The 17,938-nt window shown below is 52.4% G+C and overlaps 9 protein-coding genes across 9 annotated transcripts; 4 read left to right on the top strand and 5 right to left on the bottom strand.

The window, feature by feature from the left end:
• Positions 1-1,321: 1,321 nt before the first annotated feature.
• VTN49DRAFT_1 (uncharacterized protein) lies at positions 1,322-1,651 on the bottom strand (the record flags this gene model as incomplete). The annotated part of the gene is made up of 2 exons (XM_069408565.1): positions 1,322-1,514; positions 1,599-1,651. 2 exons carry the CDS (start codon positions 1,649-1,651, stop codon positions 1,322-1,324), a joined length of 246 nt encoding a protein of 81 aa, XP_069272696.1.
• Positions 1,652-1,836: 185 nt separating this feature from the next.
• VTN49DRAFT_2 (uncharacterized protein) lies at positions 1,837-3,857 on the top strand (the record flags this gene model as incomplete). The annotated part of the gene is made up of 2 exons (XM_069409675.1): positions 1,837-3,795; positions 3,849-3,857. The coding sequence occupies 2 exons, from the start codon at positions 1,837-1,839 to the stop codon at positions 3,855-3,857; spliced, it is 1,968 nt and encodes a 655-aa protein (XP_069272697.1).
• Positions 3,858-3,948: 91 nt separating this feature from the next.
• On the top strand, positions 3,949-4,233 carry VTN49DRAFT_3 (uncharacterized protein; the record flags this gene model as incomplete). Its single annotated transcript, XM_069410786.1, has 1 exon — positions 3,949-4,233. One exon carries the CDS (start codon positions 3,949-3,951, stop codon positions 4,231-4,233), a length of 285 nt encoding a protein of 94 aa, XP_069272698.1.
• Positions 4,234-4,875: 642 nt separating this feature from the next.
• Positions 4,876-7,030, bottom strand: VTN49DRAFT_4 (uncharacterized protein; the record flags this gene model as incomplete). Its single annotated transcript, XM_069411896.1, has 2 exons — positions 4,876-6,956; positions 7,003-7,030. 2 exons carry the CDS (start codon positions 7,028-7,030, stop codon positions 4,876-4,878), a joined length of 2,109 nt encoding a protein of 702 aa, XP_069272699.1.
• A 439-nt stretch (positions 7,031-7,469) lies between these two features.
• VTN49DRAFT_5 (uncharacterized protein) lies at positions 7,470-8,531 on the bottom strand (the record flags this gene model as incomplete). The annotated part of the gene is made up of 2 exons (XM_069413007.1): positions 7,470-7,475; positions 7,533-8,531. 2 exons carry the CDS (start codon positions 8,529-8,531, stop codon positions 7,470-7,472), a joined length of 1,005 nt encoding a protein of 334 aa, XP_069272700.1.
• A 333-nt stretch (positions 8,532-8,864) lies between these two features.
• VTN49DRAFT_6 (uncharacterized protein) lies at positions 8,865-10,813 on the top strand (the record flags this gene model as incomplete). Its single annotated transcript, XM_069414118.1, has 5 exons — positions 8,865-9,363; positions 9,429-9,465; positions 9,524-9,643; positions 9,699-9,833; positions 9,886-10,813. 5 exons carry the CDS (start codon positions 8,865-8,867, stop codon positions 10,811-10,813), a joined length of 1,719 nt encoding a protein of 572 aa, XP_069272701.1.
• Positions 10,814-10,989: 176 nt separating this feature from the next.
• Positions 10,990-12,639, bottom strand: VTN49DRAFT_7 (uncharacterized protein; the record flags this gene model as incomplete). Its single annotated transcript, XM_069415219.1, has 2 exons — positions 10,990-12,132; positions 12,187-12,639. The coding sequence occupies 2 exons, from the start codon at positions 12,637-12,639 to the stop codon at positions 10,990-10,992; spliced, it is 1,596 nt and encodes a 531-aa protein (XP_069272702.1).
• A 1,052-nt stretch (positions 12,640-13,691) lies between these two features.
• VTN49DRAFT_8 (uncharacterized protein) lies at positions 13,692-15,865 on the top strand (the record flags this gene model as incomplete). The annotated part of the gene is made up of 3 exons (XM_069416330.1): positions 13,692-15,456; positions 15,513-15,577; positions 15,641-15,865. The coding sequence occupies 3 exons, from the start codon at positions 13,692-13,694 to the stop codon at positions 15,863-15,865; spliced, it is 2,055 nt and encodes a 684-aa protein (XP_069272703.1).
• Positions 15,866-16,198: 333 nt separating this feature from the next.
• On the bottom strand, positions 16,199-17,666 carry VTN49DRAFT_9 (uncharacterized protein; the record flags this gene model as incomplete). Its single annotated transcript, XM_069416571.1, has 3 exons — positions 16,199-16,216; positions 16,273-17,509; positions 17,566-17,666. 3 exons carry the CDS (start codon positions 17,664-17,666, stop codon positions 16,199-16,201), a joined length of 1,356 nt encoding a protein of 451 aa, XP_069272704.1.
• Positions 17,667-17,938: the final 272 nt, after the last annotated feature.

Here is a 17,938-nt window from a genome sequence, read left to right on the forward strand (position 1 = left end):
CTCTGGTAGCCCCTCCGCCGCATCAGCCCAAGCTGAGGCCCGGACACTTGCATGTGACATCGATTACATATCAACACGTGATTCAGTCCACGTGACTTTTGCCATAGGTCATATGCAGGCGAAATTTGGCCAATGAATTCAATGTGCATTGGCAGAGATTTTCTCATTGGGCAGTGCAGAGTGCTCAATGCAGCGTCGTGATTAATTCTTTCTGTTGGAAACTGCCTATTGGACTGCAATCTTGCAGCAGTGCGGACGGCTGCACGCATTCCATCTCTCACGCGAACTTCTCGACGCCATTGGAACGTACGATTTTGTTCTCAGTTCGATTGGTTTCAATCCTGTGCATGCTGCATGAGGGTGCTCCAGCCGAGGGTTACACCCGCAACGGCAAAAGCCTTGGAACTCTGGAGAAGAGGAGGTCCCTAGAAGGCGTTCATGAGCGTCCGAGCGCGGGTGTCGCGCCGTGGCCAGAAAGGCGCGGTAAACATGCCTACCAAATTAGGCTAGCCACAACCACCTAACCTAAACTGGTAATATTGGAGGAGTTGACCGAAGAGGAAAGACGCGTCAGACGCGTGTGGACGCGTCAGTGGGTCCAAGGTCGCGTCTGGCGCCAACAGGGGTCGGTTCAGAGTTTTCTCTGAAGATTGGGATTAAATTGTATTGCGTTGATCGCCGTTGGCGAAAATGATGAATGATAGGTATTTTCGCGCCATCACGGTAGTGTGTACCCATTGACTCCACTGGTTGGCTGGGGGAATCGAGGATGGTCCTGGTCTGGAGTGCTCGTCCTCGGTCAACGTGACTCCCAGCCCCCTCATTTTTTCTCGAGTTAAGCCCCTTGCAGTGCGTGTAGAGTGAGAGAACATTGTGATCAGTGCGCGTGCTCGTCCTCCCAGAAGTCAGCTCCGTGTGCAATTCCATTCTGTTGGGAGCGAAAAATAAGTAGGGCCATGATCAGTGAGGCGGAGGACGAGTAATCACTGCAACCCAAATGCGGCGCGGCCGTTGCTGGTAGCCCTGAATCGTGATTGGCATCAATGCACCCAAGTCACCTCCATCAACGCCTAGCGCGCTCTCTCTGGCACCGTCCGCAACCAAGCACTGACGTGGTTTGTTGGACGAGAAAGCGGTGACTAACTCGGACTGGCACCCGCGGGTGGAGAAGCGCCGGAGTTTGATGCCTCAGGCCAACATTTCCCGATCCGACCACCGTAGTCACTAGCAGAGTCACCGCACCTCGGATGGCTCTCTCTCTCCTCTCTCCTCTCAACCAGATCTGTTCCTGATTTTCACGTCACGACCGTCGCCGTCGCTTCTATTTCCTTTGTGTGTTGGGTATCCGCGGGTGCGTGTGGCTCGACGCTCCTCCGCCACACCCCGTCGAGCCCGATTTGCCGTCCTCGCTGGGAATACATTCAGTAGAATCGGCCTTGCGGTATCCCAGGACGAACGGCCTCTCACGCACACTCTGTCGCGCCTCTAGTTTCTCTTTTTGTTCTTCTTGTTTGCTGTTTCATTCCTTCCCGTCTCCTTTTGCTTCTTGTTACGACCCAATCACCTCGACTACGTCAACTGCGCTCGATTGAATTCACAGTCGCAGTGGTGAAAATCGCCATATTGCCGATACGCGTCGACTTGCGCTCATTGTCACACTTCACTGCTCTGAATTCCGAATTGGAGTGCGATGCTATGACCTCGTTTTGATCTGCGAGCCATTATGCCAAGTTGACAAACGTGCTCGGACAATAACGACACATTGCTGACAAATTCGAACAATCGGCATTGTTATTACCTGCGACATTGTTAGACCAATCAATCGCGCGTACAACCATGAACCACCTCGCTCCCGGTGTGTCGCGCACGCTGCCGAAGAGCTTCACTTGCTCTTCGGGCGATGACACGCCGAGTACTCCCGTTCATCCTTCTCCTGAATTGGAAGTCCCGCCTCCACCTCGTGCGTCCAGTTATCGAATGCGGCGCCCTCGATGGGAGGGCCAGCCCAGCTTACTTACGCAGTCTGATGGCGCTCCGACAATCTTTGACCTTACCCGACCTGATCATCCCATTCCGTCGATTGAATTTCCGCCGTCTTCAACTCCAGCAGGAACGGAAGCTTCCGTCGCTGCGCCTGCCAATCCGGAACTCTTACAGGTTCCTTCGTTCCGACGGATGGAATTTAAGACGCCACCCGCGCAGATTCGGACTACGCCATACATTGGCGCGGAGCCGGAGCCATCTCCGTTGGATGATCATGCCACGATGGGTGAATCCATTGAGCGTCCCGGGTCGGCTTGCTCATACTTGTCCGATTCCTCAGTGTCGTCTGTTGAGACCATGATTACCCAGCCGTCTCTCGGGGGCAGCTGCACCAGCCCAGAGAGCGATATCTTCGATGCGAATGGCTTCAAGCCTGCGGAAACGAGGAATCTGCTTTTGGAGTCTCCAATGCGTAATTCTGCGCGTCCGCCGACGGCGCCTCCGAGGAAGCGGACTAAGTGGACAGCGGAAACGGACAAGCATTTGTGGAACACGTATCAAGCCTTCCTGCAGGACCCTACGCTCACCCCTTTCAAGTTGCTTCCGGGCAAGCTTCCTCCGCTGGGTGTATCCTACCGCGTTGCACGGGCGGCCAAAAGAAGTTGGAATCGCATTCATGCCAAACGTCAAGCACATCCCGTTTCTGAGTCGACGGCTCCCGATACAACTGGGGACTCCGCTGCGACAGCAGCGAAGCCGAGCATCGAGAAGAGGCTCAGATGGCCCGGGTCGGAAGCAGCCACGCGGCGACGACTAAAGTACCTGTGCACTCGCAAGCCAATGATGGCTCCTCATTATCAACGGTTATTGCTGAGTCGTAGTCCGTCACCGGCCGTGGAACCACTATCCTTTTCCGGCAGAGTTGCATCGCGCACTGGGACGACGACCGGAGATGCAACTGGATTTGCAACTCGAGAACTCGGCGTGTCTCTCGTGTCCAGTTCCCTGCCTTCGAATCTCTCACAACTCGCCATGCCCGCGCGCTCCGACAGGGAAAATGAACCGACTCCAACCCCGGGGATCTCAGTCACTTCGGCGCCGTCAGACCCTCGGCCTGCGAAGGATCCAATTCCACGGCTGGGGTCGCCTTTCATGTACCATACGTGGGGCCCGGATTCCTCGTCAAGACGCCATGCTTCGCCGGTCGTCCATGCAAGACGGGAAACGATCCACGTGACGGACATGAGACGCAGATCGCCATCACGGTTGGGGCTCATTAGTAGCGCGCCCAAGCGTCGTGCAGACCACGAGCCCGAAGTGAGCCCTGACCTCCGCGGTGTCCAGCGCAATGTTCGCGAGTTAGTACGGGATGGCAAGTTGCGGGATGGCCAGCGGCGAGTCCGCCTTCGAAACCGAGGGAACACAACCAGCGCCCTCAGCTCCAGGGAGCGTATCCAACAGCTATTGTCATCGGCATCACCTTTCCCGATTTCTGGCTTCACTCCATCGAACAGTGGGCCTGAAAACGCTGCCGATGGTGAACGGGTTCGCCGTTTGGGATCGCCGTTTGAATTGGACAACAAGCGGAGGCCAACGTCATCTCCTAGAACCCTTCGGCATGTCCCATCTCTATCGGACCCCTTCACTACCGGTTCTTCTTCTTCTCGGCCGCAGCTGCAGCGTGAGAGAACTAGCTCCCCAGTTCGTGAGCAGCAACCCCCTTCGCGTTTGCCGTATGATCCTACAGAAGAAGGGATCTCTGATGCGGAGCGTATCAAACGGCAAATCCTCAATCTGCCATTCACGAAAATGGTACGAATTCAGTGGAGCCTCAATAATGGAGAGGTCTGCTAACTAAGATACAGCGCAATTAACCCCTGCGTTCGTCTCAGATACGTTGAATGATGTCCACGACTAAGCAAGGAGCGACGATTAATGATGATCACGACACGAACAAATGAATGAATGAATGAACAACTCGTGATGAAACAGCGGACGAGCTTGGATTACGATTGTCTCCGATGCTTTGATGACGATCACGATACAAACGAGCTGGACGAGCGCTACTTTGACCTTACCTCTCGAGATATGGACGACACTCTTTCTTACTTTCTTTTCTTTTCCTCTTTCTACTCCCTCCCTCTTTCCTTTCTTTCTGACTTTCGATCGATTCCATGCACTTCTGCAAAGCGATACCTGACATTCCTTCTTTTCTTTTTCTTTCCTCCTGTTTTTTCTTCTCCCCCTTGAAAATCTGTCTAAGCGCCCGTCCTCGAAGCCCCCTTTCATGATGAGCAAATTAACGAGTGACGACGACTATGACCGAATGACTGAAATGAGACGGTAGATGACGAGCGATGACTGATGGTGACGATGTATCTCTGCTCAATGACTGGTTGATTTGTTCATGCTTTGTTTCTCTTGATGAAATGTCCATCGATCATTCTCATGAGTGACGATGACAATGACGACGAAGATCATGAAGCTAATGACGATGATGACGATGTGATAATGATGATCTTGGTGGCGATCTGTATGTCTGACGATGTCTACGACGTGATGACTGATGCTGTTTGTTTTCTTTCTATGATTTAACTTTTTTTGCTTTGATTTTGATCGCTATCTTGTGATAGATGATGATGATGATGACGAGTGAACGCAGCGGTTTTCCAATTCAATACATCTCATTCGTTTTAAAAGAATCTAGGAAGTACTCTCGCTAGAAAACAATCATTAATTGGATTCATGCTAGAAATCAAACAAACAATAGCCATGGTATCATGCAATAAAAAAAAAAGCCATGAAACACCAACGAATCCCATGCCCTGAGATACTTCTTCGATCGAGGAATGACGAAGACAGATAGTAGTGTACGGAAAAAACTTTAAAAAATCACCGCTCCCTCCTCCGCGCGAAATGCGCCTCCAACTTCTTTATCTGCAGCGCGAGCCCCCGCCGCTCGGCATTCGCAACAAGCCACTCCTCCATTCTCTCGCGGACGGCGCGCATCGAGACGTGCACCGAGCCTGGGTCATCCTCGTTCATCCACCGCGGCGTCATCGGGTTCAACAGCAGATCAAACACGTCAGACCAGAGTTCGCGGTCCCAGTACCGTTTTAGGGGCTCGCGGAGTCGATAGGTACGGCATTCCTCACTGACAGCCTTGTTGACAGGTACGGCTTCGAGGTACTTGCCAAACAGCATGGTATGGATGGTCACCGCAACGCCGTAGAGGTCAAGTTGGTATCGCCAGGGTCGCCCCTCTCGCACCTCGGGACACTCATGCTCGCCGATTTCCCAGTCGGCGATGAACTGCGCGTCGGGCCGGAAGGCGTGCAGGTCGATGCCACGGCCAAAGTCGATGAGAGTGAGACCCTTGTGATGCCATCCATTGGGGGTGTATTCATTTTCGTCGTTGTTGGTGGGGTGCTCGTCGAATCGCACGAGGCAGTTGTCTGGCTTGATGTCGCCGTGCAGAATGCCGCATGCGTGGAGGGCTTCCACCGTTCGGAAGAGCTCGACGGAGAAGAACATGGCAAGGGCTTCGTCCATGCCCGCGTCCGAGTTGCCCGTGCTGGTCATCGCCTCCGTGCGGATGATATTGACCAAATCCAGCAACGTGCCCTGGCCGCGGTAGTCCTCAATGAGGAACGACTCGTCCTTAAACACGTGTAGCTCGTGCGCCCGGATGATGCTGTCCGCCGCACGAGCGTGCTCCGGTGATTGTTGCAACCGCTCATGCGCTGTGCGGATGATGTAAAACTCCCATCTGTTCGGCGGGTTAACTTCGATCTTGATGGCTTCCAGGGCCTGTCGACCTGGGTTGTCATCATCGGTGTGCATCGTTGATCCATCCCGATCTACACTGTCGGCCAGGTATACCGGAGCATACGCCCCGGCTCCAAGTTCGCGCCGGACGGTATATGTGCGGCCAGTCTTCGGAAGGTTCAGGACCGGGGCCGAGGTTGGCCCCTTGTCTCCGCCTCTGTTTGTCTTTTTCTGGCCTTTAGCATACTTTTGAATGTTGGTCACATGGTTGCCGAAGATGTTCGAGTGATCGTAGTAGCCTGGATACGAGTCCAGGGGTGGATCGATAGACCTGAGGATTCGATTCCGAATACTTCGGTCCGTTGGGTCGCACAGGTCGTCCTTAATGATACAATCCACCTGAATGGGCACTGTCGCTGGCACACTCTTCACAGGAGTCCGAGACAGACCTTTCGCCGGGGTAGGAGAGAGCACTGAAGGAAGCTGTTGGCCACTAAAGCCAGCAGTGTCGTTGCCCGGAGTTCCGAGCAGCAGATCTTGCACTGGTGAGCAAAAACCCTGATCGTCTTCCGGCACCGCCTTGCACGGTGTCTTGAAATCTTGAGCCCGACTCCTGCCAGTAAAGGACGGAAATGACGACTCCGTCCTCTCGATGATCGGTGTCATATAGGGCAGTCGATTTGGTCCCATGCCTTGGACATCGCGGTAGCGGCCAACCGGAGGATTGTAGTCCTCTGGCATGACCGGAACGAATCGCTCCCTCCGGGACTCCTGGACTCCAGTCTGATCATCACGTTCATCCACATGTGCATCGGATTCACATTCACTGTGATCACCCCGTCCCACCACTCGAGGTACATGCTTGCCGGGCGAGAACTCGGTCCACTCACCATCGGCATCCACATTGTCATCTTCCTCGTCCTCATCATCGACTCTTTGCGTCTCATCATCTCCAAATTCACTTGTCCCCGCAGAGATTCGCCCGGTCGCTGTACTTTCCCCGGCACTGGTGTAGTCATCATCCTCATACTCGCTTTCAAGTAGGCTGTCTCTACGATCCGAGTGTGCCATTTCCGCCTTGAGCGGCTGGTTGAAGATGCTGTAGATCTCATCGGTGGCAGCCCGGGTGTGGAACGTCATCGTCGGCTCCGAGGTACTCTTGCGTTTGATCTTGGAACCCGCTGGAGAGTCAAAGTTGGTTTTGACTGAAGCCATTAGCTTGATTTCCGACATCTCTGGTTATTCACTTACTCGTCTGTGTCTCGTTAATCTCCATCATCTTAATCTTTTTGGCCTTTCCTCCTCTTCTCTCTCGAGCTTCCTCCGACCCATCCAATGTTCTGTCAGTCAAATCATCCTGTTCCTTATCAGAGGGAGCAGCGCGATGCTTCTGACCGCGTGCGGATGCAGATCGGCCAGCAGCATTGTCCGGAATCTCTTTCAGTGCTTCTTTCTTGCTCCAGTCTTTATGTAGCCATCCACGCTTCGCAGCTCGCAACTCCTCAAAACTGACCTCGTATGTCGGATCATGGCGATCTGGATATACCGCATCTAGGTCCACAAAAACACGCTCTCTCCTACCAGTCTTTGGATTGATAGCCTCTCTTACGCGGTGTTCGTGGCCAATGCTAGATACTTGTTGGACTTGCGATTGATGATGTGCATTTGATTGTGACTGATTACACCAATATCACACGCCAATCGTGCCATGCCACCAATTAGTCCTGTGGGCGTAAATATTTGGAATTGAAAGGGGGAATTGAAACCAGCTCGCTACTCACCTCGTCCCGATAGATAGTCATCTTTGCAGGCTTTGCAACTTTCTTCTCCGTTTTCAGCGTCTCGCCGACCCACGGCCGTGGCTCCATCGTGTTTTCCTTTCGGCGATCTCGCAGTGACCCGATATTTTCCCACCCTTTTGATTGGGCGCTGACGGCAGGTTGCCTCTGGTTTGACGCGTCCGCATCAGAATAAATCGCCATTTTCGGCTTTCCCGATTTTGTCGTTGTCGTGCTCCCACCCCCAATTCCTCTGGAACGTGGTCCTTGCGGGTCGGATGGCACTCGTGCTGATGCAAAGGGATCTACTTTTGTCGCCAGAGCAGGTCGGACTGTGGGAAGGGCGGGGGATGACGGGCCGTTGCTGTCTTCGGGTCGTTGCTTCAATCGCTCTTGGAACTCGTTGAACTTCCGCAGCAAGCGCTCCTGTGGTCGGGCTTCGCGCTGCAAGCCGAGGTGGTAAACTTCCTCTGCTTGTGTCCATCGACCAACACTCTCGAGGTATGCCGCGTATTCTTCGTAAAACAGAGCAAGTTCCTCACCCACGCGATGTCGTGCGAGGAAAGTGAACGTTTCGCGAGGAGCGTCGGAGAAGAGTCTGATGTAGTGAAGCCACAACTTCAGGTATCTCGGGTCGTTTCGATAATGTGAAGAGTTTAGAAACGCTTTCGTTGCTCGTTCTAGCAGAGGAAGGAGACCGGACTCTGCAGTGGCTTGTGCGGACGGATAGGCATTCATCGTCCACTTGACATATCTGTCATAAATGTCCAGAGGGTCGTCATGATCAGCGCTGGCGCGTAGCTCCGCCTCGTACTCCTCTTTGATTGCATCGTTGAGTGTTCTGGTGTCATTTGGCGATGGTGATGCGTATTTATCGCCTTTGCTTCCAGATGAGAAAATCTGTGCAAGGGCTTTCGCTGAACGTCCACCCGGCAGCGATTGGATGTTTTCTTTTTGTGATTCAATGACGTCGAAGTTGATGAGATCCTCCGAAGCTGGCATGTTGACACCGTTTAATACTCTTCAATCGCTGGTCCGCATGACAAAGGAAGAGATCAAAAGCCCATGCGTGCTCTGAAGCTGTTGTGGACTTTGGGGCAGTGTTGTCAGAGCTTATTTTGGCCGGATATGGCTGACGCTAGTGGTTGGCCTGGCAACCAGACACGTGATCCTTCCGAGTCACATGTAAGGCTTGCGCGGCTATGCGAGTCGCGAACGACTCGATTCTCGATCGCCGGCGTGGACAAACGGACCATTGTACGGACTTTACTAATGACTGTTTCTTCTCAGCTAGGCCACTAGCGTGCATATTGATTCCGGCCGGCCGTTATTGCAATGCCTGTGCGAAATCGCGAAAGTCGTGCAGCCATTGACGGGGAAGAGGCTCTTCAGAACAGCAACAGGAAAAGATCTCAGGACAATTCGCCTTCTCTCAGACGAAGTAAAAGAATCAGATCAACCAGCAACACAGATACCGCAGTAACAAAGGAATCAGCAAAGAAAACCCTCGCCAGGGAAATCAATCACTCGAATGGCGCGTTGAAAACAACGGACGTGAAAGTGGAAAAGGAGAACAGTACGACGTCAACACGATCTGTTCGGCCGACCAAGAAGAAGCAGATTTCTTACTCCGATGAAGCCAAAGCGGATGACGACGCCCTAGTCAAGACAAAAGCGCAAGACGAAGAGGAGGAGGAGGAAGAACAGATCACCATCACGGAAAAAGTCAAAAGGAAACGCAACGTCAAGGAGGAAGAAGTAGAGATGGTACCGCTGGCCGCGCGGACCAAAGGTCTGCAAATGTTTGTCGGGGCACATGTCAGTGCCGCCAAAGGTTTGTCCTGCCGAGACGTATATCCCGGTGTATGTAAGCTGAGAATCGCCGTTTTGGACATTCAGGAGTCCATAATGCTGTCACCAACAGTGTTCATATTGGGTACATAAGTCTCCTTCGCGTCAGATTATGATTTTGTATTATTGACATCTACGTGTAGTGGGAATGCATTTGCTCTATTCCTTAAGTCCCAGCGAAAATGGGACAATCCGCCGTTGCAGGACGAGCATCGGGATAATTTCCGACAGTACTGTCTCGATCATCAGTATGATGCGACAAAGTACGATCCACAAATAGTGCAATTGTGAGTGCATTGATTGATTGACAAATGCCAGGCATATCCTTCCTCACGGCTCGTACCTTGTGAATCTCGCCCAAGAAGATGAAGCAAAAGCGAAGCAGGCCTTCGACTCATTTCTAGACGACTTGCAACGGTGTGAGAAGCTGGGGATTAGGCTATACAATTTTCAGTATGTCCGAAAACCCGACATTATTATTCTTCGTGGTTGACAATCGAACCAGCCCCGGCGCCTCAGGACAAGGCAGTAGAGAGGCGGCCATCACGCGGCTGGCCAAAGCCTTAACCAAGGCGCTCGCTGCTACATCAACTGTGACGCCTGTCTTGGAAACTATGTGTGGCCAAGGCTCTACAATAGGAGGCCCCCTGTCCGAACTAGGAGCCGTGATCTCGCAGATTCCAGAAGAGTACCACTCGCGCATAGGGGTTTGCATCGACACCTGTCATAGCTTTGCCTATGGCTATGACCTGGTCTCTCCTGAAGGATTCCGTGCGTTTATGACTGAATTCGAGGAGAAGATTGGTCTCAAGTATCTTCGCGCGCTGCACCTGAACGACTCCAAAGCGCCCCGAGGGAGTAAACGTGACCTCCACGCAAACATTGGCACAGGTTTTCTAGGACTACGTGCATTCCACAACGTTATGAATGAGAAGCGATTCCATGATCTACCAATGATTCTTGAAACTCCTATCGACCGTCCCGTGTCTCCGAGCACAAATAAAACAGCGGCGGCGGAGGACGCCGCTGCTGCTGATGCCTCTGATACCGGATCAGATATCGAGAAAAACTCCTCGCCGGTTCGAAAAAAGCAGCACGGGAATAAGAAGCCAAAGGCAACGAAGAAGTTGCAGCGCACTGTTGAGGACAAGTCTATCTGGGCGCGGGAAATCAAACTCCTCGAGTCGCTGATTGGCATGGACCCGGAGAGCGCTGAGTTCCGAGCCATGGAGGCCAAGTTGTCCGAGGAGGGACGCGCTGAAAGGGAGAGAATTCAAAGTCAATGCGAGCGGAAATCAGCTGCGGAGACCAAGGCAAGAGAGAAGAATCAGCGCAAGCTGGATGAGATGTTTGGGGCCAAGGGGACAAAGAAACGTGGCAAAAGGAGAAAGGATGCAGAATCCGATTCCGCAAACTCAAGCGGGGAAGATTGAACTTCTCGAGGTCTTTGTATATTAGTTGTGGCATATTCATATTCTAGCGAGGATACTGATGGAACAAAAGTCGGTTATTTCGGGCCTATATATAACAGGTGTATAGGGTGGCAACACAACTATGCAAAGGGGTATAATATAGACCTCTCCAACTCAAATCGATATAGGACCTAGTATTATCGGCTGGCTTCACTAGCAGTGAGATTGACCTTGGGAATGTCTTCCTCTTCTTCCTCTCTGATCAAAGGCGAACTCTCCGGCGCATCGCCAGACCCCGACAAGTACTCGCGACGAGCTTCTGCACCGCTCAAACTGAGAGCCCGCCGGTGACTCTGGTGGTCGAGTTCAACGGTCTCCGGCTGCAGCAGTGAGATGCCGTATTCCTCGTCTGGGAGTGGCTCGGCATTCTTGCGAGCCTCTCTCCGCATCTTCGATATCTTCAGGTAATTATAGGCGCTAATGCTGGCGATGGTGACGATGAGGCCAGTGACATTTATCGCGGTCAGCTTGTCATCAAAGACAATACCTGCAGCGGTGATTGTCACGACCTCCTTGAAGATTCCGCATACACTCAACGTGACCACCGAGGACCGTTTCAGCAGCGCAAACTCGGCCGATATCATGCAGAACGCCAGCACACCTGGCACAATGAGTAGCAACAGACCCATAAACCAGCCACGCGCATCCGCCAATGCGATGATGCCGTCATTGATCTGGGCAGGCCCTTCCACGACCAGCGCAATTCCGAGAAGGGTGATAAACATGACCGGAGTCAGGAAGAGAAGCGTCGAGAAAGGATTGGAAGTTGCCGGATGATGCAATAGCAAGATCTGGGTCAAGGCCCAGCGAAACCCCGAAAAGAAGGCTGATGCGATCACTAGGAAGAAGCCAAGAAGGTTGAACGCTGTTTCGCCCGCCGCCATCATGACCACCCCAACCGCCAACGTGGCAATGATCAGGACCAATTTCCAGGATGGTTGCTCCAGGCCGAACAAAAAGGCAAAGAGGAGAACAAATCCCAGGGAGGACGACTTGCACATTGTCAGAAACGTAAGCGTGATGTACTTGAGCGACATGTTCCCCAAGCCAACATCGAGCGACGTCGCCGTGCCACACGGGACAAGGCGTGTTACATAGAAGAATTTAGTCATGATAGTATCCGCATTTCGCAGCCCTGCGAGCGTCGACCAAGGCCGCAATGAGGGAAACACATAGAGTAAAAGCGCGGAGAGAGTGAATTGGACCAGCATATGCAGACTGGTCGAGAATAGAGGGAAAGGGAAGACCACCGTGTCGTCCGAGAACATCCATTTGTTGTACTGTTGAACAAGTCAGCCACGACGCCGTTCGATGCTGATGAATCCGACACTCACCAAAGATATCGCCAGCGAAAACAGGTACCAGAGGGAGATAAATCCGGCGTTGATGAGCAGCTCCAATGCAACACCCAGATCCGGCGAAAGACGTGACTTGAGAGCCCCTACAATTCCCACCTGCGCATCCAGACGCCTCCTTCGCTTCTTCCGTCGACGTCTTTGCCGTTTCCTCTGCTTCGCTGTCAAACCAGTCTCTTCGTCGTCGCCGTCGGATACATCGTGGCTCGATCCCGCACTGGACTCTGCCAGGGAGGACAAGTCGGAAGCGTCGGTATCTGCTTCGGGGATCGGTGACTGTTCCTCCGGGCGCAAACTATGGTCGCGGACGTTTGAATACGCTCCATCCGGCGCTGCAGGCGCCGGGCCCGTTCGAGGCGGCTGCACTTGGCCTGCGAGGGTTGAGCTGCGCCGCCTGTGGCTCGAACCTGCGGTGTGATTCGGTAAAACCATTGCCGTGACGGCATTCGGCAGACAAATTCAAGGGCCCAGCATCGGGTTCCATCCACCGAGGACGGGACGTCGGATTCAACGCCGCCAGTGACTAGCTCCGACTGGCTACGGCTTCCAGCACACGCAGACGGGGCCGACAGGGGGAACAGAGGCGACTCGGAACGGATTGACCGCTGACGTCAGGACGATTCAACTGATTTCAACACGGTACGGAATGGAAACAACAAGCGAATGCGAATGAGAATGAGAGACGAGAACACAAAGAAACCAACAAAAGGAATGAAATCCTTGTTTGGAATAGAGACGATGGGTCTTAGCATGCAACAGATTAGCATTTCTTTACCCCGTACTTCATGGCCGTAAATAGGCTCCAAGCTGAACCTAAGCTGCGGCTATGGCTATTTACAAGTAACCCAAAGCAGGTAAACAGAGAGTCTTGGTAGTCTTGGATCAATTCTTCGGTAACCAAATTCCTAAATCAAAATGAGGACAGGTATGTACATTCTCGCATCGGACAGATTGCCCGTAATTCTGTGAGAAAGTTTATAAATTCTCGATTTATTCCTAGCCAAGTCCACGAATAAACTCAGGTCCATTCTCAGATCCAATGGCTTACTCTGAATCCAGGCCCATCCTCAGGAACTAAAGTCCGATCGCTCAGCAGCACAAGGAATCCAGTTCCTATGGCTTCCAATGGCTCTTCAGGCCTGTTCCTCGGGATGGCGGGAGAACAATGATGGTGCTGGGGTGGTTCTCGTCAAAGTCAATGGGTGCACGACGCTGCGGATCCCGTCGCGATTCGACATGAACGGACTCTCTTTTCAAGGGAACATGTGGGATGTTCCCTTTGGAGACTCGTAACAGCAATCGTCGCGATGCTGTTGATGACGCCATGTCCTCGTCGTCGGGAGAGCATGTAGCGAGTTACACCCGCCATTCCTTTATAGAGAAGATGGGGATCACACTCCGGTCCGTCCAGACAGTTCACTCCGGATTGATTGTTCCCCAGTCTGCTGCGAATATACGATCCATTTCTTTAATCGTACAGCGCCATGGAGTCCTACGGATATCGGGCCATCGAAGACTATGGCATCATTGGTGACATGCACACGGCGGCTCTCATCAGCAAGGATGGAAGCCTGGATTTCATGTGTTGGCCGGTCTTCGATTCGCCGACCGTCTTCTGTCGGCTCTTGGACAAGCATAAAGGAGGTCACTTTAGTATCACAGCCATCACGCAAAACGGGGAGACTCCCATCAGCAAGCAGAGATATCTGCCGTACACGAACATGCTAGAAACGAGATGGATTCATGAAGAAGGTGTCATCAATCTCGTCGACTACTTCCCAGTGGCCAACAAGAAGACGCCGCAGGCAGATCGGCACTTGTCGGGATATTGTCCCTGTACCGAGCCGGGTGGGAATAAATGGAAGTCAGGGGCTCGGCACTCCGGCATTATCAGGAAATTGGAATGCGGTCGAGGGGGCATGGATGTGGTGATCGAAATATTCCCTGCATTCAACTACGCGCGAGATGGCCATACGACCCGGGCCGATTTGAGTGACGACACCGACAACCGTAGATTCCAGACAATCTTTTTCGACAGCGCCGAAGAGCGGTTACAGGTAGATATATTCTTTGACAATAAAGCTGAAAGCCGACAACAGCCCAAGGCTACGTCCAAACTAGTGGAGCGGCCCGGACACCTTGGCCAGGGCGTGGAAGCTCGCGTGCGTGTCGAGGAAGGTCAAACCATCACCTTCATTCTGCACAGTCCGGAAAAGACGATTCCCGCAACAAATCAGATGGGCTATTATCTCCAACGTTTGGAGGAGGAGACCTTTGAATATTGGACGGAGTGGACCCATCGATGCACCTTCCGAGGCCATTATCGCGAGCAAGTCGAGCGGAGCCTGCTCGTTCTCAAACTGCTCACCTACAAGCCGACGGGAGCTGTCATAGCGGCGCCGACATTCTCATTGCCAGAAAACATAGGCGGTGCACGAAACTGGGATTACCGCTATTCATGGGTTCGGGATACGTCATTCACTCTCTACGTGTTTCTCAAAAATGGTTACGACGAAGAAGCCGAAGCATATATATCGTTTATATTCGACCGTATCTTCCCGATTACAAACGGCCAGTCTCTCTTGGAGCAGCAACGGCCATTCTTACCCATCATGTTTACAATCCGAGGTGACTACGAAATACCGGAAATTACTCTCGATCATCTGGACGGTTACCGTGGTAGTCGCCCGGTGCGTATCGGCAACGCGGCCGCTTTTCACACTCAGCTGGATATCTACGGTGAGCTGCTCGACAGCATCTACCTGTACAACAAGTACGGGAAGCCGATTCAGTACGAGCAATGGTTAGCAATCCGACGCATGGTCAACTATGTAATCAGCGTTCGTGACGAGCCAGACATGTCTATTTGGGAAGTACGTGGTAAACCGCAGCACTTTGTCTATTCGAAGATGCTGCTATGGGTGGCGCTGGATCGCGCAGTTCGCCTGGCCGACAAACGATCCACTCTGCCCTGTCCGGATCGCCTGGAGTGGACACGCGTCCGTGACGAGCTATATGACGAGATCATGGATCGCGGGTACAACAAAGAACAAGGGTTCTTTGTACAGAGCTATGAGAATTCTAACGTCGTCGATGCCGCGTTGATGATTGCGCCGTTGGTGTTCTTCGTCGAACCCAACGATGCGCGGTTCCTCAACACCTTGAGGAAAGTTCTGCAGCCGCCGGAGAAAATAGGCCTGACGAGCGCAAGAATGGTCTTCCGATATGACCATACCAAAGCCCACGATGGTGAGATCTTTTCTTCCTTTCCGAATCGAATTGTGCTGCTAACTTTTCGATACTAGGCGTGGGAGGTCGCGAGGGCGCCTTCATCATGGTCACTTTTTGGACTATCGAAGCCATGTTCCGCGTAGGTTTCCCTTCTTCAATTGTCTAAGAAGACACGAGAATCTCACATCTCGGACCTGGATAGGCTTCTCGCTTCGTGAAACAACTCCCCGGCGATATCGACGGTTCGGATATCCGCAAGATGGCCATTGCCCACTTCGATAATGTGCTCTCCTTTGCCAACCACTTGGGCATCTTCTCTGAAGAAGTCGCCATCAGTGGTGAGGCCATGGGTAACTTCCCTCAAGCCTTCAGCCATCTGGCATGCGTCAGTGCGGCAATGAATTTGGCAGGAAGTTCTAAGGAGTAAGGTCAATAATGTGCTTGCTGAAATCGTAAAAGGTCTGGGTTAACGGCGCCTGTATAATCAGACAGGACAGTTTGAGGGAATGATGAATAGTGTTTAAAAATTGACCGCGATATAGTGGCTTCATGTTGCTTAGATTTTACACTATAGCCACATAAAACCTGATGATTACTAGTCATAACTGATGACTGCCGGAAGGGCACTTTTGGAAGCCTAGCATTATGGCCTCGAACGTCTATCCTTGTCATTCACCACAGATATTCCACAGAAGACCAACCCTATCGCAGATTCATAATTCGTGACTCGACACCAAACGGAATAATCGAAAGAAACTGGTCACTGGAGGAGAGGATCCTATCGAATGGAGTTAGCACCGAGCAATCTGCAGGCATGGAAAAGGGAAAACTTACCCGGTAGTGTTTTTGGTTATTTGCCCGACGGTTCACCTTGGCGGTGTATTTCTGCTCTTCTCGCTGAGCACGAGTACGTTCTCGCCGTTCGTTGGCCAGCGCTTCCCGCTTCTGCTGCGTTGTCGCACCCAACATGCCGAGACCACCGTTGGCTCGGGAAATAACCGCACGATTGTGATTACGGTTCTGTTTCTGATCTTCGGGTTCGGCGGTGCCGTTCTCAATGGCCAGCTGGCGGCTAGCTCGCTCCTCTGGTGTCGGGTAGTTATGTAGGTTCTGCCTATAGTATCTGGCAAGAGACCGGTGACCCACACTGCGTCCCGATGGCAGGTGCAGCTCGAAATCGGAGACATAGATTGGCTTGGGGCCCTTGTATGGCTTGTCGTCGTCCGCTTCTACAGATGTTGCTGAACTGTCCTCCGTTTCCCACCCGTCGTCGTCATCATCAACCGGCACTCCGCCGTCGTTTTCGGCAGACTCGTCCTCATCCTCGTCCTCGTCCGAATATGTGCTTCGGAAGTCGTAGAACTGACCGATTTCAATCTGCTCCTCTTCCGAGTCGAAGCCGATCATGCAGTGGCCCTTGTCGCGCATGTGAGTCCGGACACCCTCCGCGTTCCCCCGAATTGCATGACAGTAGAGGCATTCGTAGTTTTGCGTGATCTTCGCGTGCAGATACTTTATAAGACCTTCCAAATCAACCAAATATTCCCTCTCCGGAATGAACATGCCATGTGCCTTGAACATGTGCTCAACGTTGGCCTGGAGATCGGCTGCATGTTCTAGACAGAAAAGACATCTTGACGTGGGGTATTCTTCCTCGTTTTCATCATCCGCTACCGATGATTCCTCTTTTTTACCAGCACCATTCTCTGAAACCTTGATGTCCTCCACTTTGCTGGTAACGCCCGATACAGTTGACTCTGTGTCACCGGAAACGGATTGGTTGACAGGATCTCCAAGCGAAAAGGCGGAGCTCATCACGGAGGATGCGTCGTCGGCAAGAGCTCCCTTCTTCTTCAGCGCAGCTTCACGAGACCTATGCTTGGAGCTTCGGACATGGTTTTGGTACGAATTCTCGCTATAGAACGTCTTCTGGCATGCCACGCAAGTTCTCTCGTACGAAGCTTTTGCGGCGGCGGCAGACGACGTAGCTTTAGCGGCAAGGACCTTTTCCGTGAAGACTTCCTGAGATACTGGCGGGAGAGAAGCGACACGGCGTTTGACGTTGTACAAACTGTGACAAGTCAGTGATTCGTTTCCTATCCATTGATTTGGTACCCAAGTACGTACTGCCAGTCTCTTCGCATGTGCGCCCGCTGTGCTTCGCTGCTCCGGAATGCAACGAGGCATGCGTTGCAAGTGTAGGGAAGTGACTCTGCGGCGGAAGCCATTTTGTCGTGTGTCAAGAAAAGAAGGGTTGCAAGATCGTGATGTTCGTGAATCCACTACTACCACAGGTGCTGTTTTATGACCTGCCCGATTCAATTCGGGACAATTCCAGAGGTAAGACGGGGCTTTTATGGCACGATCATCAAGAAAATCAGCTCCTAGCCCTCGAAAAACATGTCGCTTGGTGACTAACAATTAATAATGCCCGATTAAATAAGCACACTTTTTCGGCGGAGTGGCGTTCAGCGGGGACATTACGTCACATGACTCATCA

The sequence above is a fragment of the Thermomyces lanuginosus genome (genome assembly GCF_041956635.1).
Source record: "Thermomyces lanuginosus strain ATCC 200065 unplaced genomic scaffold VTN49scaffold_1, whole genome shotgun sequence".
In the NCBI taxonomy this organism is placed as follows: domain Eukaryota; kingdom Fungi; phylum Ascomycota; class Eurotiomycetes; order Eurotiales; family Trichocomaceae; genus Thermomyces; species Thermomyces lanuginosus.